General features: G+C 40.8%; 1 protein-coding gene across 14 annotated transcripts in view; it reads right to left on the bottom strand.

Annotated features, from left to right (window-relative positions):
* The window catches only part of LOC135793344 (uncharacterized), a 127006-nt gene that overhangs the window by 53127 nt on the left and 47347 nt on the right, over positions 1 to 26532 (bottom strand). For 8 of the 14 annotated variants that reach the window (XR_010548619.1, XR_010548623.1, XR_010548622.1 and 5 more), the window contains one exon: positions 21164 to 21219. Coding sequence is in view for 5 of the 14 variants with exons in the window: in XM_065304261.1 (XP_065160333.1) it covers positions 14241 to 14282 (42 nt within the window). In the remaining 9 variants the exon portion in view is untranslated. Of the gene's footprint in view, positions 1 to 14240; positions 14318 to 21163; positions 21220 to 26532 lie in introns of all 14 variants that reach the window. The other 6 variants (XR_010548618.1, XM_065304261.1, XM_065304265.1 and 3 more) reach the window with 1 other exon arrangement.

Here is a 26532-nt window from a genome sequence, read left to right on the forward strand (position 1 = left end):
CCTCGCCAGCCAGATGCATAATAAACATAAAACGAAGCTTTTAATTGTTATTGCGTAATTAACACTTGCACAACTTGCGTAAGCACTAACAAAATTTAAATATACTCAGTGATGTGATGTGATGTGAATGCACAGTTTTAAAACTCGCAGCGATTAAAATTAAATACCATCCACTAGTGTATCATAGATCAAACTTTTCAAATCGTTTCGGTACACACATTAACAAGGATTTGCGCTGTACGCAGTACAAAACCGAACATGCCAATATCGATAATATATCGATGGTTAAAATGTGGGCTCGTACGTATTGTCTGCGCACTTCAACGGGACAATAATAATCCGGATCGAGGCGATCATCGGCGAAACATCGCCAAACATAGCAAACAAACCGACAGAGCCCTCCACCTCCTCCAAGCCGCATGTTACACGCGTGTTTTCGGTTTCGCTCGGGGGGCGAGAGCAAGGGGCACCCCGATCACCACCAATAAAGCCGATCAGGGCGCAGGCATGCACTTGATATTGATATATGTCGATAGGTATTTATAATAAACCGATCGCGGCATTGTGCGCATTGTGTGCCTCGAATTTGACGTCGGGGCCTCAGGTAGTGCAACATTTATAATGATTATTGTTGCCGCCGTCAAACGCTGGCAAGTCGAGAGTTTCTAGGGTTGTCTAGTGCTAACTAGGGATGACTTTAGACCTCTAGGGGGATGTTAAAACGCGTCTAACTAGACTAAAATAGAGTCGCATGCTGTTATCCGATTTATCGATGTCAAAGTGTCGCATTATGTGTACGTTTTTACACAATACAACTTTATTCCGGAGGGGTTATTTACGAGCTTTGAACATATATCATAATATTACACGCAATTTTTATTTATTAAACCTTATTATTTATTATTTACCCTCCAAATCAATCAAATTAAAAAAAATTGATAAAAAAAGTAAAAATTTTGTTTTAACTCGTCGTAAATAAAAACTAATTAAAAGCTCCCGATGCTCCTAAAAACACTCACATTCCATACACGAGGAGTTAATTAATTAATATCTATCTGCGTGCCGCATCAATTAATTTATTAGTCAATTTATTTCGGCGTATATGTAGATTAACCGTGCGCAGCAGAGAAGGACGAAATATTTTAAGCTATTTTAATTAATACTTCGCTCTGTGAGTGAGCTGCTCGTGTGCCGACTCTAATAAATAGCCGCGCTAACTGCCGCGACTAGTGCAGCCATTACGGGCACATGTAACTATTAGGCTGCGCCACGGTAAATAAGAGGGTAGTGAAATTGCCCGCATTTTTTAATCGAGCCGAACGTTTAAATGAGCGCGCGGCTCATTTGCCGAGCGCGAGAGTCAAGAGTCAAAAGCTCACACGAGCACTATGTGATTCTAATAAATTTACCGATTAACATACTAATTACAAACTGTTCCCAGAAAAACCAGTATTGAAACATTTTAAACATTTAGAAAATCCACGATAAACTTGATATCTGTTTGATTTTTGAACCTGTATCATTAGTAGCTTATTAATTGCTGCATTTTTTCCAACATCAAAGTCAAAGAATTGATTTAATTAGAATATTCTCAATTTAAACGTTTCGCGTGCAAATCGCCAACATAAACGCATCCGCTTTGAGATGAAAAGGCTTGCGGCTTTTGCGCACCGAGATTATTTACGCATACTAAGTCTAATAATCGCTATAATTATAATTCTGATAATGTCCGAAATGAACGTTTGCGCTCTCCCGCCGGTCAATTAATTACCATCGTAGTATTGAAGCTGGGAAATCATAACTTCTTATTAAATCAGCATTAGTATGTTAATGAATGGCGGCGGCATGATTTAAACGCATTTCCTTGGTGCGCAAATTTTCAATTTTAATAGCGGTGTGCGTTGAGAGCGTCGTCGACGAGTGAAGTGAAATTAAATTTATGTAACACAATAGAATGTTCGCTTTGTTCTAATTTTACGCACATTTTACAACTTGGAAATGTTGCATTTTCACGTGCGGCATTTGTTTGCACGCATGTTTCATGTCCCCGCAGGCATTTATTTTAATCGTCGCGCCACTGTTTGAACTCATAATACGCGCACTCCGGCATGCCGCCGTTTCTGGAACGACTTTCAAAGCATACGCGGCGGCGCTGCACTTGCGGCCGAAGAGTGCACGCGCACGCGTTTATATCTCCCGCGAGATGCGTTTTTCTCGATTCGAGAACTTTTGAAGAAGATTTACGCGCTCCGATTATGCAGCGCGCGCGGATAAAGTTAGCGCAGCGGCCAGCTGCTCGCGTGCGTTCGCAGACAAAGCTCGTCGAGCGGTCCTAATCGGCGCTGACATATTTCGGAAAATACTTCTTGGCCAACCCGGGGCCATCTAATCTATGTTTTCCGCTTTGAGGTGAAGTCAAAAACTTAAATTCAGGGCTGATTTGAAGATTAGAAAATCAATCATTTTGAAAACCTTGGGTTAAACCCATAAGAATGAAGATAAATAACACCGGTGCATGTTTATATAATATTTACATTTTTTTAGGTGAAGATTTCCCAAAGTCAACCCCTAAAGGTATTAGTATAAGATGTTGAAAGGCGATATAAGATGGCAGATAATAGCAGGTCGACACAGATGCTCGAGTAGTGATTACGTCGAAAACTATTTCATCGCGGCGGTAAATCAAAACATCATTTGGTGTTCGCGCGCGCGCGTCGTTGAAAAGCGGCGTCGTTTGGTGAGTGTGCATGCGTCGCTTAATTGAGAAATTTGTCCGTTATCGCCAAGGTGCATCGCGGGCGCACTCTCGCAGAAGCAGCGAAGATGGAGCGCGTCGATTAGGCGACGAAAACGAACTCGACTTTATCTTCCAAGAGACCCACACTGCTAGCTAGTTTGTGCGGCGCTGTGAATAGATTTATTTGTTTACGCCGCGTGCGCACTTTGGGTTTAACTAATTTCCAAATTAACAAAATTCTCGATGCGAGCGCATTTTTCACCGCGAGCCACGGCCCGGCGTTAAGAAATAGACCGGAACAGGGCATGATGAAGATTGATGGACCGCGCCCTGACCGCTGAAAATAACTCGCGACTCTCTCGGCCCAGGCGATACGCGTGTATGTGTAGTGTGTAAGTACAAGGCACGCGAATGCGGAGGCATGGAAAATAAGCAACGCATGCGTGCACTAAAACTCTTTTGATTGAAATATCTCCTAAACCAGGATAATCCATTTCAAAACTTTTTACAACACAAGAAAAAAATGCCTATTTTTAATGATAGAGTGTCTGTTATGAATCAAAGAATTAAGTTGGCTTAGTAAGTAGACTCTACTCTACTCTACTCACAAGACAGATTTGTTGTTTTTGATTGAGTGTAATAATACGATAGCTAATTAAAGACATCGATGATGCAGTAGTGATGCAGTGCGCGCTCTCGGAAGATCAGAAGCTGCAGCACGCCGCCACAGCTTCTGCTCAGCATCAACTCGACTTAAGTCAACTGCTAAGCCTGCTCATCCTCCACGAAGCTATTATTACGTTGCTAGTGACCTCAACTCGTCTTCTAAATGATGCACAACACAACAGAAAATAAAAATTAAACTAGTTGCAAGTAGCTTCAACATTTTGATTTTGATTTTGATTTTCATTTTTATTTTGATTTTCTATTACTTGGCTTTGCTTGATAATAATTATTAACTGACGGATGGCGGATGCACGTACGCGTACTCAAAGCAATGCGTCGCCGTTGCGTACGCAGGTTGCATACCTGCCCACGATCGGCGAAAAGGGTTAACGGCTATCCGGCGATCGATAGGCAAATGGCTTTTCGTTCGCATTCTCGCAGCGTACGCACGCATGCGACGACAAACGCATTGTGGTGGCTGGCGGCGACGCGTGTATCTGATGCGCGCGTAATGTTGCATCTTGCATCAGAAGCATGCACTCATCGGCTTCCTGTACCTACTACAACAACGTCTAACAAATGAATAAATTCACAGCGTATTTCAGGTTCAAAGAGATATATGTATGCGGCATGCCACATACTATTATATGCATTATTATTATTGACCGAAAGCCATTGGAGAAAATAAGAAAAAAAAAGAGTTATTGACCGCGGGTGTATTGTATGTGCGCGCAACAACCTCAAGCCTCGAGCCGAGTTGTCTTTTCTCTTCGCGTGGACTTGGACTTGGGCGCTTTGAGGTTAGAGCACACAAGTTGGGCGAGGCTACGGAGCGCCCGGCGTGATAACAGGTGGCTATCCCACGGTCCACTACACCTGCAGCGCTTCACCTGCTTCACCGAGCTTCTTGTTGTTCGATTTTGGCGTGCCCATGCCCACATCCAAGGCGCATGCATTACGTTGCGCGAGCTTAAAGACTAGAAATGTTCGCTTTTATTTATTGGCCTGTTTGTTTCGTAGGATTACAAAGAAAAAAATTCAATGCGATTTAATATCAAATTTAATACGCCCAAATAAATTTCGACGTTGGCATACAAATCATAATCAGTAAATCCACGTACAAGACCTCCGCGTTTCCGAGTTAAAGCCGCGTGCATTCGACAAAAGCACACACAAGATATATTGGCCATGTCATTAGAAACAATCGGGCACATTAAATATAATTTCGCATTGTCGAGTGTCCGAGCGCACTCACAATGCGCGCGCCAGCAGCGGAAACAGCGCAAAACGCGCGTTCGTATACGCGCCACCAGTCTCGTATCTATACGCCGAACGAGGCGCACATAATTGTTATTATTGTTTTATGGTATCGCTAACTATAGAACCGGCGCGCAAGAGAGTCGATGACAATGCCGCGTATGCACCGCGAGATTTGCGCCGGGCGCGCGCATTCTTTCGCCTTTCATTGTTGCGAAGCTCGCGCGTCTTGTTCGCGCGCGCGCTCCATTGCGCCTTTGTTTCGCGCACGCCTTTGTATAAGTGTGTGTTAATTTTTTTCTCTCCGCTGGAGAGCGAAAACAAAAGATGCGGACGTGCAGCGGCCCTCGGGGTCAGGAAACGCTGCAGAAAAAGCGTCAAAATTAGCGAGAAAAACAAAAAATTCTTCAGACTGCCACAGCGCAGGAAATCGCTGTTTAATTTACGAATCGTGCACCAATAATGTTATTTTCGCAAAGGTTTAGTTTTAAATCTGCACACGCAAATTATTTTCTTTTTTATTTTCGGTGAACGCAAGCGCGAAATGATTAATGAACTTTTAACGCATTTTAAAGCATTTAATGTGCGCTAAAATATCATCATTAAGAGCCTGGGTGAACGCGCAAAGAAGCGAAGGGAAAAGGACACGAGAGCAAAGATCACGGCAATAAATTACGAATTAGCGGCGATTTGCAAGCATCATTTGTACGCTACGAGTATTTATTCAATTTTATTGCTGCACATTTATTTGATTTTCAGTTTTTACCAAGTAAAAAAACAAAATTTAAAAAAATGCTACTGATTTTAATAAAGTGTGACTCATTAGGAAGTCTGAACCTTTCAGACATGTAGCAGACTTGGCAGAGAACACTTGCACTTATTATATTCATGTGCCAAGCACAAGTATCCACTTTTTTCCGTGAGCTTTTCAGAGATTGCAGTACACCAAACACAAAACATGCAAGCACGAAAAAAAGAAACATGTCGGACTTGTATAGAAAGAAGTGTCGCGATTATACCCAGCCCGAGATGCCAGAAAGCACATGCCCGAGGAATAAGTAATGAAAGAGAACCTCCATCCTCAACCAGCACAGCCGAGTGAAAAACTCAAAAAATTCATCAGACTGTGTTTCACTCCGCAACTACTGCCGCTGCTGCAGGCGTATGCCTCGAGTGTTTGACATGCCACTACGACATGCACTTGATGCATCTAGCGAAGAGATTTCCAGGACACGCTCGGAAACGTGCTGAAATGCAGCGGCGACGAGGTGCATTGCAATGTGCGGTGAAAAGCGTCGAAAATCTCTCCGCACTTTGCACGCTCGACGCTTTCTTTCGCGGATTTTCGCCATTTTTTTTTCTCCGTGTGCAAGAGTTGAAGAGTGTGCCAGGCGAAAAGTACAAAAGCCGTGGAACGGGACCGAAATGCGCGCCTTGATGACTGCGATTGTGCACGGGGTCCTTTGATCTTTCGCTACTCGACAGAGTCTGGATCTGCACTCGAGTGAGACTTTGCTGAACTACCTACGCAGCTATTACTGACACGACTCGAAAGTACTCAGTAGTGGCATTGTGCGCGCTGCAATTTCGCGAATTTTCAAACGCGAGCGCCCCCCGGAGGGGTAAAAAGTGTGATTATACCTCGGAATTGTCGCGTATGTCGTGTGTTTCCGTCCTGTCATTACCCAACATTTAAATTTAAATCCAAAATGGCGCCGTCGACTAGAATATTCAAACTATTCACATAGTCGTTTACTGTAAACTTCAATACAATTATAGCTTTGAATTGTTTATTAACTCGCTATAGATATAATAAGCTACTGTTCCCAAGCAGCGCGAGCGCGTTCGAAGCAAACAGAAAAACACGCGGAAAAAAGTGCCTGCGACGGTCGACAGTCGTCAGTCGACATAAAGCATTCTTATAAATATTTATCTGCTAATGATATCGGATTGAAGTTTATTGCGGTTCGTGCGCGCTTGTGGCTGTGCTCGAGAGTCGGGCGCGAGCGAATTGCAATTCCACCCACATCGCATTTCGCGCGCTCACTTATTTATTTCTTCGTTGACCTATTTACGGCTATCGGCCGCCGGGATCAACTATCGCCCATAACTATCAAGTAATAAGCTTAATGTCTACTTTTATGGCTGGCTAATTATTCGTTTGACACACGTGCAATGCAACAAGTCGTATAACTCAATATGCAAGACTGTAAAATGCAAATATTCTGAAATTTATTAATTTTTTTCTTACCGGCCGCAAAGACACAAAGAACATTTTTTTATATAGAAAATGGGTGCGTGTACATGTAAATCTATTGACACACATTTGATTTTACGGTGCATTCTATTTCGATTTACGAGCCTTCTCCTGGGCCCCGTTCGATACTAAAACGTGTTCCCCGGGATGGAATTTATTAGCGCTGATTTAATACGCGCGATTGTTATGACTGCGGCGTGGACAACTTCAAAATTAGCAGCGACGCACAGAGAGGGTTTGTTTCGACGCATTCAAATCATAAAAAAAGTAATAAAACTATAAATAACACGCATCTTGCGATGAAAAAATATAAAAAAATCTAGTTCTAGAGTAATAAAAAAAATATTTAGGTGCGAAGAAAATGGAAACATTTATTTCTACATTCTATTTCTAATCAAGCGGGGTCAGCTGGGAATGTTTCAAGTTTCAAGTATTGACTTAATTTTATCGAAGCTTAATTAAACGCGGGACAAGAACAAGTCTGCGAGTAACTTGTAGATTTCGTAGATTTCGTCCGCGGTAACCGCGCGCGCACAATCGAATCGCCGCGTAAAAATAAATAAATACACAAATGTTCGAAATAAATCGCGGCGATTTGCATTTAAATGAACCACCGCACGCTGGACAAACAAGCTCGAGCCGCGGCGCGACCATAAGCGTGAGCGCCGAATAAATTGGAAACCTATTAAAGTGTCTAAATAAAGTAGGTGTCAATTACTGAAAATGCCACATTCGAAGCGGCCGCTGCGCGCCGTGGACATTCAATTACGCTTATAGACTTTTACTCCGGTCAGTCTGCGAATTTAAACATCTACCAAAATTCACGACATGGCTAGTTAACGCACAGAAATGTTTCAATCTATCCGAATGGTTTTATGTTGTTAAATCGGTCTTAGAACTTTAAATTGCGACATGCATTTAATATTTAACTGTGAATTTTGTCTCCTCAGGGCTTTAAAACAAATTTAACACCCACAATACCAAGAAAAGTTCTTTTACACACCAATAACAATAAATATTCCGAGTATGTGAATACCTAAGTACAAGTACTAGTATCTAATAAACAATCCAAAGTAAAATGTTGCACACTGTGAGGAAGTGAAAAATGTTTATTAGACGCACGCATCGATGGCAATAAATAAATTTTAACGATGAAGACGTTCGATGCATGCAGCGCTGCATCGTACGAATCTTCATCCGGCTATTCATGCGCGCTTGTCTTCTATCTTATCGCAATACAATCTTTTTTTACAATTTTAATTCCACGTTGCGGGACGTGCATAGAAATTGCGCAACGGGCCAAAAATTAATGCGAGGAGAGTTATTCAATGGTGACCTCTGCGCTGCCCTCGCAAACGCATTAAAACAAGAGAATTCAAAGAGATTCTTTGCACGATGCATTCATAAACTTGACTGAGGCCTTAAACATTAACAATTTTATGCTTATAAAGATGTTTATGTGGAGAGAATAATTTTATGCTCATCCGGGACGTAGGCGCTACCTATGGTTGAATATTTTAGTTATTTTAGTGTAGAAGATTGATTCGAAATGTTGTTCCACATTTCCTGCCGCTTGTTGATAAGGCCCCGAAGGTCGAAAGCGATCGCCCGACTGAAACCAAGCCGAAATTGAAAAACCGCCGGGCGCAGATTCGGTTTCGCTGCGTATTACTGCCGGCGTTGGATTACGAACGCACCTCGCGCGGTATTATGTGTCGCGTTCGCTTTTTACGAGCCCGCGGGCCCCCGCTTGAATTCCACTTTGCGCGAATTCGATTCGAGCGTCCGACTCGACTTGGATTTCAACCTTGCGCGCTCGCGTTTTCATGCCTTTTTGTTCGCGCTGCCCACCGCAGAGAGCTTCGTAGCTTTTTTCGCTTCCCAGTGTGCGCCCAGGCCTATTTTGCCTTCCCCAACGGCGAAGAAGCCACGGTTTGCTGCTCGGTTGGCTGCGGTCGGACGCTATTTTTTTGTCGCGCGTTCTGGGAAAATTCAATTACCACTTCAATTATTTCTAAACACCCATGGCGCACGCGGTGCTCACGCTCAGGTGGACGCCGATTGAGATATCGAATTTCATCTGTTGCTAGTAGTAGCAAAAGCATCGGGAATCTGAACTGAAGTAAAATCAAGTGTTTTTTGCTCATGTTACAATTTTCAATTGCAAGCTGTAGGTATCAATCATTAAATCGTAGATAATTGAATGATATTTTTACCATTAGAAGGCTTTTATCGATCTACCTATCACCAGCTAGAAAGTACAAGTAAAAAAATATCTATTGCTTGCATGTGTGGCGTGTACGTGCACAAGGACACTTTTTGTAACAATGTGGCACGCAAATGTAGTTCATTTATTATGAGATCAATTTAATTATCTTGTGGCGAGCGCGTAACAACATTATAAGCGGCCGAGTAAGACGTAAGACTGCGTAAGCGACTCCAATGTTAACACACGACTAATCTACAGAGTGTAACCGAAATTTTAAATAAAATTAATCAAAAATTTCTCCATATTTCTAAAGCAGATCGAAATAAAAATTTATTTTTGCTTCAGGTGATAATACTAGACAATTTTGATGATTTATCAACAACTATGAAAGTAGTTGAGTATTGTTGTCAGTTGTTCCTGATCGAAACGTCCAATATGCGCGGAGAAAACCGCATGAATTGCACGAGCGCAATATAAATGCAAATTCCTAATTTAAATATAATAATAATGTGCAGTAAAAACAATTACCGACAATGCGAGCGCGCGTTGCAACGTGTCGGAGTGTTTTGCGATCGGCGGCGTATCGTTTCGGCGTTTGCGTTATCGCCGGCCGCCATCAACTCGAGCCAGAAAGCGCAGTTAGCATCGGCTCGTTTGCCACGATGCCTTTCGGCACTTTTGGCGAAAACGATATCGTTTCGCTCCTTTGCGAGATGAAAAATGAGCACTGTACAGGAAATACTACTTCAGCTAAACAAACAGTTTATTCTAGTTCGCATAGCTTAGCCGTAGATATATTTAAATCAACAAGTTGTGGGATTTTATTAATTTACCAGCGTGCGATGAATTTGGTGAACACTGGTTCAATTTAGTTTTGACTGTTTTGAGTAATGTTCCAACTCTGGGAGCGAAGTAGAGCAAACACATTGTGCCACCTTGTTTGTGAGCAAACTTAGTTAGCAACAATCAACATCGACGCTAGGCCGGCGGGGCCTGGAGCGTCGCCGCCACGCCATTTAGTTAAACTGGCGCGCGCGCGCCTCCTGCTGAAAACAGCACTTCGGGGAAATGACAAACAGGCTGGTTGGTTGTTTTACTCCGGTATGCATGCATGCATGCACATATTCTACATTTCAACAATTACCTTAGATATCTCGTCTTCTTATTAAACAGTTGCTTAATAACGCTGTGCCGTTGAAACTTTTATCATTTTAATTATAATATAAAAGCGTCTGTTACATGGCCACATTGTTGCGGCCGGTGCACATCAACACGCCGCAACAAAGATCATGTAAAATCGCCGATAGTTGAGATAGTTGATATAATTGTGGCGGCGCGCGCTGAATGCGAAATGCAGATTTAGCTCGCGCTCGCGCTAGCGCTATGGCATTCAGATCCAGCCCGGCAGATAATGCCTTATTATATTCATCATTTCACGTGTAAAACAGACCGACTGATATATTGTTTAAAGTTAATTACACGAATACGCTGCGAGCGCATTGTTTTCGTTTCGTAATTTGAATTTGAATATTCTTTATAAGTACCTACAACAGCACAAAAACAAAAACATCCACAATGGAAAAATACAAAGCTTAAAAAATAAAAATAAAAAATATTTCTGCAATAATTTCACAGTTAAAAATGGCTATTTATCAATTTCTAATGTCCATTTGTGGTGTGGTGGTACGTTTGGTTCGTTTGGCGTTCGACGAGGTAAAATAAGAATCGAAAACATGTAATCAAGCGAAAATATCACCACGGAGAGACCACACGCAGTCGTGGCGCACAAGATGAGTCCGGCACATCGTGTGCCCACATTCACGTTTCTGGTTTCTGGTTTTCGATTTACAATATCGTAATATCCTCGGGTATTACAAGTGAGGCGTCGGTATCGGTACCAATCAACCGTAATAGTAATAGGAATAGAGTTGCTCGACGTAATAAACGAGTAAATCCTGCCTTCGATTCAAAGATGCATGCGTTCGATTATTATTGTTATTGTTATTGAATGATGAAGGAAGATGCGCGTTATCGAGGAGGAAGTCCAACGGACAAAACAGACAGCCGAATGGACTACTGTGTTCGGCTACTAGATGATTATTAAAATTATTGATTGACTCCGAGATTAGCTCCAGCTACGTCTATGACACTAATTATAGTGCAGTCTATTAATTTACCACAACCAAGAATAAAATTTCGTAAATAAAACTCAAATAATTTCTAATCTTCCGGGTTGATACAAATGATTAATGAAGATTTTGCATCTCATTCCACCAAGCAGGAAATCCACCAAGATGCAAAAAGTTATGCATAACATGATACACCGATGCGTATGTTTACGAGATTAATTATGGCGTGTTAATTAAATTTAATAATGCCGCCGAACGCGGACCGCCAGCGCAGCGGCGCTCACCGCAGGCTGCGTTTGCACATTCGCACATTCGCAATCGGCGTAATGACGAACGAAATTAAAATCAATTGCAACGTGCGGCCACGGGATTCGATAAGCGAGCCAACGACATGTTAATGATTTATGCGCCTGCCAAGCCAACAAATATATCAACACGAACAGAAGCATGACCAATGAGATTAATAAAAGTAGTGCAAGTCATAAAAGAATTTTAAATAATAGTCATCGGACAAATGTTGAAACAAATGGAAATGTAAAATTTACGACTAAATGAAAAACGTAATGCGATCGTGTGAGTAACGAGTGTGTATAAAAAGTTCGAATGTCTCCTGGAGCTGCTGCCTGCCTGCACTCGCCGGCTTGTCGGTCGCGCCCGCTTGCGATTTATAAATATCTTGCATTTATTAATAGGCGTCATTATTTCCACGCGTATATTTCACTCGGTGACTTGTTTTCGACCCTGCTTTCGGTTTCGTTTTAATTTTATTCTCATTTTGTCCGTGTGTAAACTTTATTTTGGAATTATCATCGAAATAGGCAATATATTTGATCGTTATTGTTTTTCTTTTTCTCGAGTTGAAGCAGAAGTCTTGAATTTTTGTATTTGTCACCGACTCATACATTATTTTGACGTAATTTTATCATCTTTATAGGCACTTAACTTTTGGTAGTCGGTCTTTACGACAGAAAATAGCGCCCGATAACGCATGATTCATGCATAACCTCGAATCTAAAAAAGTCTCAAGATGTAAATAAAATAATAAAAAGCGGACATAATTACGATCTGCCTTTAGTCATGCATACACAAACACGTTTGATAAACCGCATCTCATGTGAATATCATGCTCATGTTGGATTTTGTTTATTGCACATTTTAGTTTTAGTGTCGACCTACATGTTGAAATGCGTTTTCGTCAAATTTGTAAACCAGCTAATTAATGCGACCACATGGTGACGTCACATTCTCACCAAAATGAAAATATCTAATTAGTTAATTTGAAAGAAGTCAAACAGAATAAACATGTTGATATTGAGGCGTCCGTGGCGGCGCAGTCGACATGTCGTGTCACACGTGCATTAAATGCATGTGCGAGCTGTGCGCAATTACAATTAGAATTTAATACGAATTAATGAGATCGTCATCGTCGCCGAGGGGGCCGTCTGAAATGTTTGCGCGCCGCCACGACGCGTATTAATGCACGTCGCCGGTGCGCGCATATATCGGCGATATGACAGCCGGCGAGAGGGCGGGTGTATATGTGTGTGACGGCAAAACGCCCCGAAAAAATGCAAGAACACGAGAATCCTTTCTAGATAAATACGCGCGTAATGAAAAGTTGACAACGTCGCGGCGCGGTATCGCTCTCCATCTCCGATTGCAACTCCGGTGCCATCGCCATCGCGTTCTGCTGTCACGTAAAATATTTCAAATTTGAATTATTCCTTTATCGCATGAGAAATGAGAAATTTCCGCCGTTTATATTTATTTTTACAAGTTACTCGCTATCGATGCACATCAAATGCACAATTGATAACAAAAAAAAAAACAAACACCTCACAATATTTCAGCATAGCATGATAGATACTTCATAACCTCACTTATACGCTAACCCTTTTGAATATACTGCAAGCGCGCTGATTATAACCAACTTCGACACGAATCCAGACATACGGGTGTGTTCTCTAGATGAGTCTAGCAGAGAGAGAATTAGACGAATGCAAATACTTGAGCACGTAGCTCTACGCGAAGAGTGGACGGATATCTTCCCGGTGCTCGTGTCGTCCGAGTCATTGTCGACATGAGCGGGGGCGGCGTCTCGAGTGTTGTGCACATACACTTCAGGACTGCACGCTGCGATGCGCCACTCGAGCGGAGCGACGACTCGAAAATGTCAAGTTACAAGGCTATTCGTGCTTCCACACACCGTCTGAGGACTCCCGAGGTCCTTAACAAATTCACGGAAGTCGGAAAACCGGAAAATTGCATGCGTCATTTTAATATTTGACTACCTAGCAGCAGCACAATATTGTTTGCAATCTGCACCGAGATTTTATATTTAATAACTCAATTTGTTATTCATTGTTATTGTTTTTGTTGCATTGTTCGCGCGGCCATTGTGCTAATAAGCAGGTACAAGCGTAATATCGTAGTATGATTGTTGTATCGTTGTTATTACCCTTGTTGTTGATGTAATTACGATGTGGGTCAACAATTTCAGCGCGTTGCTGTTGTCGCCGGTTTGTGTTTCGCTTTGCATCTTCATTGTCATTGTAATTTCACACTCAATTATCCGTTCGCGTCTCATTTATTCACCAAAGCCGCAAAAAAAAACAAAAAAAAAGCAGAAACACACAAAACTTACTCAACGAGTAGACAACTCGTATATATTTATTTACTTCCCTTTTTTGTTCTAACTGACCAAAGCAGGCATAAAAACTCGATCGTAATTTGTGATTGTGATTATTGCGGTTTTTGTGTTCGTTGCCTCCTGGTTGCATCGCATTGAAATCTACATTTGTAAATTAGAATTGAAATAAAAGCACATACACACACATAAAACTGTGTGTATGCTGTGAGGTCGGCTCGCGCGAGTTTTTGCCGGCAGCTTGAAAAATAGACACTTCCGGGTTTTCATCATCAACGCCGCGGCGCGTTATCTACGCTCGCGCCGCACAATTGAATTGGTATTAACTGTATACTCACCACGTCAGAGTCGCAATTGCAATGACCAACAACCAGCCACATATTGTGTACGGAGCGTTGAAATTGAAATTACGGTCCTGTAGCGAATGAATTTTGTATTAGATGTTTAGATACACAAACAGCACACGTTATTGTTCGCGAGCGGGCCTGCGTTATTGTTTGTTGCTGATGTTTAGCGTTAATATTAACTGTCTAAAGCAGGAGCGATCAGCCACAATCAGCAAAGGAAGCACGCGCAATTGTATCTAATTCGTATGATTCACGTGCGCGCGTGTTGGTGTGTGCACACAATGCGTTTGTTTCGGACGGTGCGCGTTTAATCTGCTTGAATTACTCCGAACTGAATACGCACATCTGTGATAATACTAATCAACTACGAACATCAGCAATAAAAAATGCAATAATAATAAAACTATAATATCTATAGTGAATGCCACTGCATGATAATAAATATGTGGGCATGATCGATTCACTTTCTCTTTTTTCTTTCACCTTGAATCAAGTATAACAATGCAATAATAACAAATTATCACGTCTTGTTTTTAGTATTCATTGTGTGACAGTATGACCCAACCTTGGCGTATGTTTCCTGCTTCCTTTATGTTGAAAAAACAATAAAATTTAATTTTTTAAATTTTATTTTTTTAATTTCTGCTTGAGATCTATCCAAACATATCCTGATCCCGTCTTGCAGCACAAATGATGCATAGATATACAGAAGCCAGAGCAGCTCCATCGTTTGCGCCCGATGTTTATAATTAAACCTTAGGGCACGCCGTACATTAATATTGCCGCACCGAAGCGAGGCGCGTTTATCCCGAGAGATGGTTCATAAGTTATACACGAGCGGCGGTCATACTACGCGCAGACCGGTAACATCGTTTGCGTCGATTATATTGGAAAGAGTTATGCGCTTCGAGATGGATAGATATGGGCGCATCGTAGATACCCTCCGGGCAATATCGGACCGGAGAGCTGATGGTCAGATGGTCAAACTTTCCGCTGGCGCGCTTTATCATGTATTGGAACACGTTGAAATGAATTTTGCTTCCCAGTACCGCATACAGCTCAAATTAGTTTTAGTTTCGTGTAGTAATCTGTACCAATATACAGAGAATCTTACTGCTAAGCTGCTACTAAGATCAAAATTGAAATATTCTGGGTTTTGGTTAGTGTCTAGATAGGTTTTTTTAACAGAGAGGAAATAATTTTTCATTTTGGATATAATTTCAGGTTGTGAGCATCGAACGTACGCGGTGGACGAGCGCGAGAAGATTTTAAGTATGGGTTTGGAGTAGACTCGACTGGGCGAGCGCGCGTTCATTCACTCTTCTCTGGTCAGGCGAAGGAGATCGAAGACGGAATCAGAAGAAAAAAAAAACGAAAAGTTTCCTAAGCGTACGCAGAGTGGAGTCGTCCTTGACCCTTCGTGGTTTCTTACTACGCCGTAGTAAGGTCTTCGAACGTTGGCAGCATATTCAAAAAAGAAATGCAAAAGAAAACTTGACTTAAGAATGACCACTGGTCAAACTTTCAAACACTTCAAAGCACAGTAATCAAATTAACTACAACAACTTTAAATAAGCTATAATAAATTATTTTCTTCTCAATTTTCTTGTTGTGCTTGCATGTTCAGAAGCTTAGCGTCGAAAACGCAGAGATCAGAAACACGTGGTGCGAACCAAAATAAATACCGATATTTTTACGAACAAACCATGCGCCACGACAAGACACAACTACTAAAATTATAAAATCAAAACAAAGCATATCTTATTCTTAATATAAGTACAACTAATGATGTGTGCTATAAATAAGTTATTCAACAACAGAATTTAAATATAAAACGGCAATTTGTTTATCACCGGCGTTTGTTATTGTGGTCTGGTATTGACGATTGACTACCAGACTGCAAGACGAGAATGGGAGCTAAAAATCCCAGCAGCGCAGTCGATAAATAATGAATAATCGATTACCCCGCGCGCATAATTTATAATCGTCAACAGACGAACATGACATTATCTATTGACACCAAAACTCGACAATCAACCTTTTGCAGAGCAGACAAGTCCATACAAGGTGCTTCAACGTGGATAAATTTAATCTAAACCTAATTATATGCTTAAATTTAAAACACTCGGTAGTTGACTTGTCATTTTGTTATTGTTGTGAATGCACTAACAACTTTTTTAATATTTTTGACTTGTCAAAGCATAGAAAAGTCATCAAACAAATTTTTTTGATCTCAATTTTTATATTTTTTAGTTTTTAAAATGTTTTTTGATATTTTTTTCCTCTGTGTGACGTGCAATTATTAGACAAACAAAAATGTGCCGGTAATAACTTATCACATATCGTTTAATGCCATGCCAATATATTACCATCACTTTATTATCCTCGCATTGATGCGCCCGATGCGAACAAAACGCCCATCCGAACAAAGCGCGACTCGCTGAGCCCGATCGCATGCGTTTGATGCTTTTTTTAATTTCGTCGTTACGTACGTGGCGTTAATGTGAAGGCGTTTCGCGTGGCGCGGCTTGAGGTGTCGTCGTGAATAACGACGCAAGCAAATCGTAATTCACGCATATGAATTATGACTATTTATTATTTACGGCAGTAACTTTTTAATCATAAACTCGAGTGTAGGTAATCGCAACCTGGCAGATACATACCTCCAGAGGCTTTCGTAAAATTAGATTTTAGATAAATTTCATAATAAAACCTGTGCCTGTGGGCTTAAATTGTCACGATAACAATCGCGATCGAACGATAGAAATAAAAACTCAAAATTCCCAAACATTTCGGACATCAATGAATTCAAATTATAATTATAATTAATTAATTTGGCTTTAGATTTGGCGATTCCCAAGAGAGTTGAAGTGATGTGTTATATTTTTTGGGAATTCCACGAAAATATATAAAGACATGTAGCGCATTAATTTAATTTGACCGCCGCGTGAAAAATACATCTATGCGTATAAACTTTCATCAATTTCGTGCGGCGTTCGGTCATCCCGTCGTCGCGCTGCATTAGCATTCGGTCAATTTATGCGACGCGCGGCGTAATTTAGTCATTTGGCGTTTGGTGAATTTGTGAATTTATGAGAAAACGCCAGCGCTCGTCTAGGCGACATTAATTCCGGTTAATGAAGAGTGACGCGCTCCATCGCGTCGATTAAAATAAATTAACCACAATGCCTATGGAGCATCGTCTAACGAACAAGCTGCACACATCCGAGAAGCAAGACATTTTCACCCAGAACATAATTAGTAAATATTTTAAATTAAAACAAAAAAAACACTAAGAAATAATTAATTTCATAAAATAGAACAAAAGGTTATAGATATAGACACAAGTGTGTTACTAAAGTGTTACTTGTCCTGCTTCATTGGATATTAACCAAAGCCATTTGTTAACAAGTAATTAGCGGATCTAAACTTATTAGCTACCGTATTTTCCATGTTGTTAGCACTCACGTGGTGAACTCCTACATGGCGTCCGACGCACGTACAACTAGTTAGCGCAAGACCTCACACAAGAAATCAATCAAATCGAAATTATTAATCTCAATCGCTCGAATCGGACCGATCGCCTTTTACATCGCACGACTTACCAATGCTGCAACCCAGTCAGCGTTGCTAATACAATTAAAACCAGTAGCTACGACTTGCTACCGACTTACAGATTGATACAAACTTTCATTTTGTGTCGTGTTCAGCACCGCGCAAAATTCATATAGGTACTCCAGCTGTATATATCGTAAATCAAACTTATTTCGAAATCAGATTACACTCGATTGTGTTCCTGAACATTACAGTCATAAAATAATTCGTTACAATAGCGAATTGTGTTTGATTGTCTACACTCTACACTCTAGAAGATTACCGTAATGAAGATGCCACCTCATCAAACAAGATGCTGAAGAAATCTACGATTTTGCACACTCGACACACAAAGCAGTAAGTTCCGACCAACTTACCAATTTGTTACCGTGCTTCGTGCTGATTTACTTTAATTTCCCGTAAAGTACTCGCAGTCACGTCAACGGAGACAAAGCGGAATTCACTTCGGAAAGGTCTATCCTTAATTCCCCGCATGACATTTGACACTTGACATATGCAGTCACCAAACAAGTGCATTGTGAGATTGTGAGCAATGCGGTTACTTGAAACTAATTTAATTCAGTGGATCTTATTAAAAGTTACGAGGTGAAATAAAAAGCTTCACATCACTTTTCGAAGAATTTCCTGCTAGACACCAGCTCTATTACACTCATTCATTTCTACCTGATAGAGAAAAGGTATTCCATTCATATCGGCCTCGTTATATTTTTAAATCAATACACAATTGAGAATTTTATTCGAATTGAGCCTAATAAGTTGTTCTAATAGAAAACGAGTTTTCGAGTATCGATATCTGCCCGTTCATCCGAAAGGCGACGTGTCAGTCAGTCGGAATGGATCGCTAGGTCTCGAAACTATCATCGTCCTGGCGCGCGCAAAGCAAAGATGTGGCGTGGAAATAATCATCAATGAATTACGCCACGATATCGGTTTATCGCGTCGAATGACGGTTCCATCTCGAGCTCGTTACGGAACCAACTGGACGAGAAACTAAAGACTTTGATGACCGCTCAATTGATGACTTCAATATCCGTCCACCGGTTAGAATAGAAGCGAACACAAGCGCCAAACACGTTTCACGCACTTTTATCGCATAGGCGCGCAGGAAATTAATGATTAATCGCGAGTGAGTGATTTAAATGTAAATCATTTTTTCTTCGCGGCGTCGTGTTGCCGCGATATAAATATGACGATAAGCGAACGTGTTACATTGTAACGAGGATATTTCTATGTAAATTTTAATCGCCGCATTAAATTATTTAAATCGCTCAAATCGAGAACCCGAATACGTCTTAACTAATATCACTTTTGTGTAATGCACGATTTGTCATTCGGATTATCTTTATATTCAAATGTTATTGCTTTAAATTGCGCTTTTATTGAATACCATAACGACTTTGAATTGGTTTTTAATTTAAACGAAAAACAAACTTTGAAAAAAAAATGATTTCTAAACTTTTACACATTGTATTCAAGTCAAAATTTTATGCATATTGTTTATCTTATTACCAGTTAAAACGTGTATCGTAAATAAAATCGATAATAACATGCGTTACTTGTGAAAATCGTAAATAATCGCAATTGCCTCGAAATTAACTTCGCACGGTTGTAGCTCTCGTTCGTCGACGCTAATAAGTAGGAAATTCAATGCGCCAAATAGCTACAAGGTGTTTCCGTAAGTTACGACCGCACCACTCGCGTAGAAATTTACGCAAAACATTTTAGTTAGCTGAAACCAAAGCGTTTAGCGCATGCAAACGAAAATGTTATTTATCGACGCTCGTATCTTGCGACCGCAACTTCAACTTGGACGTTCATTAAGGCACGGAAATTCATGCGCTGGCAAATTATCCTCTTCTTGCATTACTCGCGTTTTGTCGACGTATTTAAATATGAGTAGTACGCGTACGCCTCGCACAGACACGTCGTATTATCGATAGCGCGAGTTTAGAGCTATTTCGCCGGCGATTGGTTTCTGGACGCTTTGGCAGGCACACCATGCGGACGCGGCCATTAAACCACCTGTCGATTTATTTATGCGACACATAGGAGAGTCGCACGCCGGTAGCGCAGCATTCGCTAATAAATTTCGTTATTAAATTATACCTGTATGAGTAGGCGCTGCGAGCGAACGGACGACGCCTGCAGATGGAAAAATATCGCGAGCGCGCAATTTCAATTGGCGACTCGGACAAGGCGAAAAAAAAAATCGCGCTGAATTAGTGTAACGCCGGCGATTTATATCGGCGCTTTTAATTGAAATAATTATTTATGGAGCGCGCGCGCATGCGGAGAAACGTTTTTTATGAGCGCCTGATTACGAGGCGGCCATCGGGATATTTTACGATCGCGAGATTCGTTCAAATGTGGAATACATGTTTAATTGCTATTTGCTGCAATTACGCTCGTTTACACACTCGCACTGCATCTCGGAGACATAACAACAGGAGTGGCAGAATGCCTTTATCAGTAGCGCCATCTATAAATCACTTGGCAACTAATTAAAAGGAGGCACAAATACGTGTAAACGCGGAAATCGCTTTAATTTTCTTCGAGCTGTTGATTAATTTTCGACCTTCTCGATGGGAGTGTAAGCGGTAAGTCATGCAAGGCACACAAGGTTCACGTCAGTCACTCAGTCAAGTCGCCGGATCATTAGCTATTGATAGAAAAACGGTAACGCAATCCTCAATATGCGCGTATTTTATTCTTCGGTGTGTGTGTGTGTCGGGCCGAGCCCTGGATTCGATTACAAAGTGCATTCAGTGTCTTTCATTCGTCACTCAGACGTTACATAAACCTATCTATCACGCATACATACAGGGTGTATCAGAAAGAGCGTAAATTGTAAAATTTCATTTTTTGCATAAACAAATGCGAGATTTGCAACCGCCTGTACTTGGTGCAATTGTTTGAACCTTCGTGCAGGATGAAGGACTGTGCTACTACTCGTACACGAGAAAGGCTCGTCGCGAACCGTTGTCCGTTTCGTTCGCCGGCCCTACCCATTGATCATGATCGTGATTATAATGCACACCATTGAACTACTTGCACAAGCTGCGTAAGCCATACATGTCTCACAAAAAACTACATTATACAGGGTGTTACTATAATTTATATGCGTTTAATCAACGAAAAAATGATAATTATTCAATTTTAACACTTTGTAGATGCAAGTGAGTCAAACTCGTGTCAAATGGACTTAAGTTAAGGCAATTTAGTAGAACAATTGTTTTATTATCGCTGGTTTCATGCGTCAATCAGAAAGAAAAGTTTTTTGGTAAAATAGTGTGACTTACCTTATTTGGCGATATTATCTGGTAAATCTACATCCATCCGGAACATGACATGAACGCTGAAACAAAAGAAAACTTTTTTATTCTCGTGTCATCTTGTTGAAATCTAAAAGTGACAATCGTTGATTATGTAACTCAGCACGTGCTCTCATGCTGTTCATTTTTTTCTTTTTCAAAGCTCTCAACTCTTCTCATACGTAGATTAGTAGTTCAATGTCTAATATTATGTTTTCTTCATCTTTAATTTTCTTCAATTCTTTCTTTCTTTCTTCTGTTTCTACTGGTGACGTATTCTATTTTCCTTTCATCGTTTTGCTCCTTTTGACGCTTTTATTTCGGTGTTTTTATATTTCTGTCGGCGCGCATTAACGCGCACCTAGAATAGTTTCGTGTGCATGAGGTTTCGGGCGCGGGCCGCGAGATTGACAGTTACAAATCTAATCATTACACGCCGCTGCCAGAGGTCTTCGATTCGGGCGCGCGAGCCTCGCGTATTTTTAAGTCTGTCAGAAGTCTTGTACGCGTTGTTAATCTTGATCGCGTTCTAGTTACGGGCGCAGCGTAAAACGAACACGAAATAACGCACACAGGGAGGCGCTTAATGAAGAGCATCTAACGCATGATTCATGTCGCGGATAACAGCCACAGAGATTTGAATATCACTTTTGATAAATTAGCACCAACATGTGTTGGGGAATTTATTTCATACATTGAAACACCATAGAAATAAATATTGTCAAATATTAATTTAATAATAATTCATATTTCATGCAGTTTGGACCTCATTGCCCACGAATATTGTACGTACGTATGAATAAAAGCCGATTATAATCAACGAAAATTTATTCTAATTAATTCATTAATAATTCAAAATACGATACGATCTTTTAATCCCACGCGCGCGCGCGCCGCTGCGGCTTGAAACCTACCTGCTTTCCGCCGATCACGGAACAGAAACATAGAAAAGCCGCAGATGACGTCCGATTTTACGAGACCCATACGCGAGTTATGCCCGTATTCCATTACATTTTTATATTTCGCCTATCACTATCACGCGCATTTCAAATAATTCATGCAACCCAACACATGAAGGCAATTTTTATTTATACACGTTTCGTGATCAAAGCCTTTCTGGCATTATAATTAATTAAATAAACCGACTAAACACGTATTAAAACTAAGCCCGAATCACGAAAGCCTCCGAAACTATATCTACCATCTTAATCAGCGATTATATTGTATTATAAGATGATTCGACGTGCGTCGTGCATTTTTCTTAGAACAATACCGATATTTTTGATACCCATTCAAGATTGAATATTGCGTCACGCGACCATTATGGCAGACAAGAGAGATTAAAATTAAAAAGTCAATTTTTCAAACGTTCACGTGTATAATGCGTTTTATCTGCTTATGTGAGTTTGAGATTTTTCTAGTTTCCAGCCGGCCATTGTACGCACACGCACATTTTTTTCACCATTCAAAGCGCTTTTGAATGCCACACGGCCCCGAAAAGGAAGTAGGCACATCATGTCACGTCAGACAAGATAACGCTAAAGTTAGTTTATAGTCGGGCGAGAGAATATCATGCGGTCACAAATCCATTTTATTGTTTATGTTCAATGGGTTTCAATGTTAATGCGCGCGCATTAAATAAATTCGGTGAGATTAGTTTAAGTATGCGTCGCGGGCAGGGATTACACGTTCTCGTGGTCGTGGACGTTTTATTTGTGATTAATTTCGAGATGCAAGCAAGCACACACAATGTGTCGACCTGCGGGTCGCGTCGGGTCGTTAGGAAAATATGACCACGGCCCATTGTGTTAGTTGATTAGGTTATAGTATTAGCGGTAATCGACGCGTGTGTGCCACACCTGTGCACCTTCAGCATTCGCATTCGTGCAGCATTCGTTTCACAACTGTTGGACTCGTATTAACATACAAAGTGTTAAAAACTATAACATCTCAACTAATTACACTTAAAAATACAAAAAACGTGGAAAAAAAGATACAATTGATTAATGATGCGTTGCATAACCTTAAATGTCATGTCAAAGTGTCACTGACTGACAGTAACAACTGTCAAATGTCAGTTTTTTGTGGATTTAATGTTTTTTTTTTCTTGCTTTTCAAATGTGGAACTTGTGCGTTGATGTATAGAAGAGTTTGTATAACTTTGTAATCCAACGCGTGCGTCGCATGCGATGCACACAGTGTTTTGAGTTATTTTCGTACGTCCGCGGTGCGCGATCACGTGACTGAGCACACTTTATTCAAACCACGGTCGCGCACACAAAGCGCGACGCGCGGACGGGACGCTCCGGCCGAGGCTTTATAGGTGTATCATCAAAAATAAATCATTAGCGTTCGCGGCCAGGAGAGCATAATATAATACGGAAATGCATGGCGCACACACGCGCATAAATAACCTGGGAGCGCACAAAAATGGAATGACACACGGCGCGCGAGTCGACCAAACCAGAAACACCCGGCGAGGGCATATTACAAAAGGATTAAGTGACTTGTTTATGCGCTTGAACAATACGATATAAACACAGAGAGAGAGAGAACCCGAAGAGATTTTCATCTCCCGGAAAGAGTAGTTAATGCAATGTGTGTGTCCGATGATGATTTTCATTAAAATAGAAAATTTATTCGCGACTAAATATTAATTATCGCTGCATGTAGACGTGCGGCCGGAGGGGATAATAAATAATTAACTCGTATTGAAATGTACGAATATTGCAAGTTTCAATTTGCATTTCCGGCTGGCTGGCTCGCGCCACGCATTTTCGTGTTTCAATTAATGCGTTAATTTTATAAACATCAAATGTTTGTTGAAACTACACAAGCGGCGGGGGCGCATTCGATATAATTGAGGCGTTATTAACGAAAAAGCATTTTATTATGCTCGCTACCATCATTTGCATCATTGTTTTGCTTCAATTCATAATAATCCGTAATAACGCATTTTATATTTATACATTATTGAAATTTTCAGCGGATTCCACTAATGATTATTTTAATATTCAATTATTATAATATTTTAAATGTTAAAATTACTCTTCGTTGAAATACTAACACCTAAATCATGCTGTAATCGTTTCTTTGTTTTTGATGCACAAAACATGAAAGCTCTTAAGTGGATTAGCTATGCATGCGCAGAATGTGCCTACACGTTTCGCGAAAATTGTAGGTTTTCAACCGCGAAAGCACGCTGGCGACTGTTATTCGATATGATATAGCACCGGTGCGAATCTATTTAAACCAACTTACTTACATTATCACACAGGCGGGCGGCAGGAGCAGCAGCGGCGGCGGCGCGCAATGCTCACTCAATTTAGCGTTCGCTCTGGTGCTCGAAAACTAGCGCGAAAATAAATCATATCTAATAACGTCTCGGAACTAACCTCGGCTCATAAGTAAGAAGCGGTGTTCCACCGATAAACTATAAACAAGGTGTTGCAGTTCATAAATTATCTCCACAACAACAAAAACTACAACTGCTATATAATTAAATACCTATTATTTAAATTTTATAAGTAATACATTAAAATCTACACAAAAATAAAATTCATTTGAATATTATGCACGTTTATAAAATCTAACAATGTTTAATGCCCTCTTGGTGGCTTGTACAACGTCGTGTCCGACTCGAATTTCTCATGTCGCGCGATAATTGCTCCGCGCTCATAACGTACGCCATAATAACGCATAACATACCTAGGTTATGTCTACCTCGAGTTACTCCGAACACTCGAGAGCATGCCCTACAACTAGATCTACTCGTATCTCGCAACTTTGAAACTCAATCCGCCGACCGGCGCAAAATCAGAATCACATTCAGCGGGCATCGAATTCCGCGCTGAATTGAGTCCGATATGGACAGGCGACATGCGCACAGCCACACAGCCACAATGAATCATTTCCACTAAAGTGGTATTATCGACATTACGACCACTATTGACAAACGTTACCGGTTAGCCATTTTGCTATTTACCATTGTCCCATTTAAAGCACCGAATCAGAATCAGTATTACCAGTTGCGCTTTGGGCTCTGTACATATCTAATACTCAAATATCTGACAATGCACATAAATGGTTGGACATATCTGACATATCTCTTATGATGTCAGCCCGTCAGAGCATTCATAGCATAGACTGCATTTAACATTGTAACCACAACGTCGGAGACTGAATTTTATTCAGTCTTTTAGTTTTAAATTCGTCGAGATGAAGATAAAACAATCACACTTAATAGTTGTTGTTTTACGTCGTAGTCGCTGCATTGTGCGTGCAGCGAATGATAAATGATTGTTATAATTCGTTGCGTAATTCAAGCCGAGACGACATTTTGACGCTAATTCGATCTTGTCGAGGCGATAGAAACGTAAAACAACGCGTAAGTGTAGGTACTAAATACGTCGGTTATGTCATGATGACGCCGCGTTTTCACCTCAACAAATTAATTTCCATCAACTACACGAAACAGAAACACAAAAATGCGCACGGATAGTTTACAGAATATATGATTATACGGTTAAATATGTTTGAGTTGCAAGTTATGTGCGCACTTTATGAAGACCAGGTTTAGATTTACTCTGAAAGCGCTCCTTTGACTATGTTCTGATTGTAGTCGAATGCGTTTGTAATCCATTTAGTCTTTGTTTCAGTCCTGCGAGTAGCCTCTGGTCACTGTTGCGCGCCTGTTAGCCCGTTGGTCATTGTTAATCTCACAAAAGGAAGTCGCTTTCTGCTTTGAATCGCTGCGCAACAATCCGAACATCACATAAAATATGTCAACCCAAGTACTGCTCGCTGATAGATGGCGCTAGTTTACACTAAAGCACCGCACGGCGCATTAAATTACGCAATGTCAGACTTTCAGTCCGCCGATGGAAAATAGTCGATAAATCTTTGTTCTTCTACGTTCGGTTCGCCACTGATTTACAACCAGGCTATTGTGGTTGTGTGTGTGACGATGATAATTAATTACCTAGCAACTGTTAAACGGTTATTATTTCGGTTGTGTGTGATGTGGTCGCGTTAGTGTCCCTAGTGTCTAAACAAGCCGTGGGTTTTCGAGGAATACTCGAGTACTCGAAGCAGAAAAGGTGGGTGCGGCTTTCGGAAAAGTGGAGAGACTTTTGACTCGCTGTGTAAACACATCAAATATCATCTCGAGTGAGGAGCGTTCATATAAATATTAATAATTTGCTCAATTTTCTTCAACATGGTAAACATGACTAACCATTTATGAGCATGTGTGCTCATGGTTGATAGCAGAATTTCGAATGCGCATGAATGCGTTTTGTACCATTTTAGGCAGGAATGTTTAATTTTTACACGAGCCAAAAACGGTTAACTGTTAA

This window comes from Atheta coriaria, unplaced genomic scaffold (genome assembly GCF_025399875.1).
Source record: "Atheta coriaria isolate IRGN ID8LTWV9N9 unplaced genomic scaffold, Caltech_Dcor_3.1 hic_scaffold_6_pilon, whole genome shotgun sequence".
In the NCBI taxonomy this organism is placed as follows: domain Eukaryota; kingdom Metazoa; phylum Arthropoda; class Insecta; order Coleoptera; family Staphylinidae; genus Dalotia; species Dalotia coriaria.